This window comes from Egretta garzetta, unplaced genomic scaffold (assembly GCF_000687185.1).
Source record: "Egretta garzetta isolate BGI_Z169 unplaced genomic scaffold, ASM68718v1 scaffold678, whole genome shotgun sequence".
Lineage (NCBI taxonomy): Eukaryota > Metazoa > Chordata > Aves > Pelecaniformes > Ardeidae > Egretta > Egretta garzetta.
In genome coordinates, this window is record NW_009260409.1 from 86,721 (window position 1) to 87,706 (window position 986).

Sequence of the window (986 nt, forward strand, 5' to 3'; positions counted from 1 at the left end):
CCTGCTGGAATGCACTCAAGTGACTCATGATACCTTTGCAAGCTTGTTCCAGGATTTGAGGAAAACACAATAAATAAAGCACAACTCAACAGTTGGCCTTTAAAGGATCAGAGCTCAATGACTTCATAGCTTTTACAATTTATTAAAAATTAGGTCTTTGTCTATTTATACAGCCATATGAGAGCAGAAGAGGAGAAAAATCACTTGAGGGGGGAAAAAAAAAAAAAAAAACCCCCACCAAAACCCGTAGTTCTGCCCCCCTCGCTACTTTCTGGAGACCCCCACGCTCCCCTCAGCCATGGTGATGTTCAAGAAGGTGAAGACCTTCCTGATGGCCTTCAGCGAGCCTGAGAAGGTCTACTGCAGCGGGGAGAAGGTGGCCGGGCGCGTGTTGGTGGAGGTGGCCGAGGTCACTCGCGTCAACGCCGTCAAGGTGCTGGCCTGCGGGGTGGCCAGGGTCAACTGGGCCAAGGGCCCCCAGCAGTGCAGGCAGGAGATGGAGTACCTGCGCTTCGAGGACGTCCTCACCCTGGAGGAGCAGCCCACTGGTGAGGCCCTGGGGCTGGGAGAAGGGAGTTTGGGGGTCGGAAGGGCGGTGGGGTTGGGAGGGTGGTGGGTTTGACAGCTGCCTGGCAGCTTTTCCTGCCGGTTGGCCTTTTTCGGGAGGCTGGAGAGCGTCTCCGGTCGCGTCCCCCCGGGGCGTGCGTCGAGCGGATGGTTGGGTGGTGAGGTGTCAGGGTGTTGGGCCGCTGCCAGGGCTCGGCGTCAAGGCGAAAGTGGGATGGGACGGTGGCTGCGGCCTGGGAGAAATGGGCAGATTTCGCCGAGACCTGCGAGCAGAGGTAGAGGACAGCGGGGCTCGGCTAAGTCAAGTTCAAACCCTGAGTTAGAGCCTAAAACAAAAGCCGGGCCAGCTGCCTGCCGGAGCGTGCAGGAGCCGTTGGTGCGGCTGGGGGGGGGGGGGGGGGGGGGGGCGCGCCCCCGGC

General features: G+C 59.4%; 1 protein-coding gene across 1 annotated transcript in view; it reads left to right on the forward strand.

The window, feature by feature from the left end:
* Positions 1-184: 184 nt before the first annotated feature.
* The window catches only part of LOC104130474 (thioredoxin interacting protein), a gene marked incomplete at its 3' end in the record, with an annotated part of 2,934 nt that continues 2,132 nt past the window's right edge, over positions 185-986 (forward strand). Inside the window, 1 exon segment of the mRNA XM_009643518.2 lies at positions 185-548. Coding sequence (XP_009641813.2) covers positions 299-548 — 250 coding nt within the window.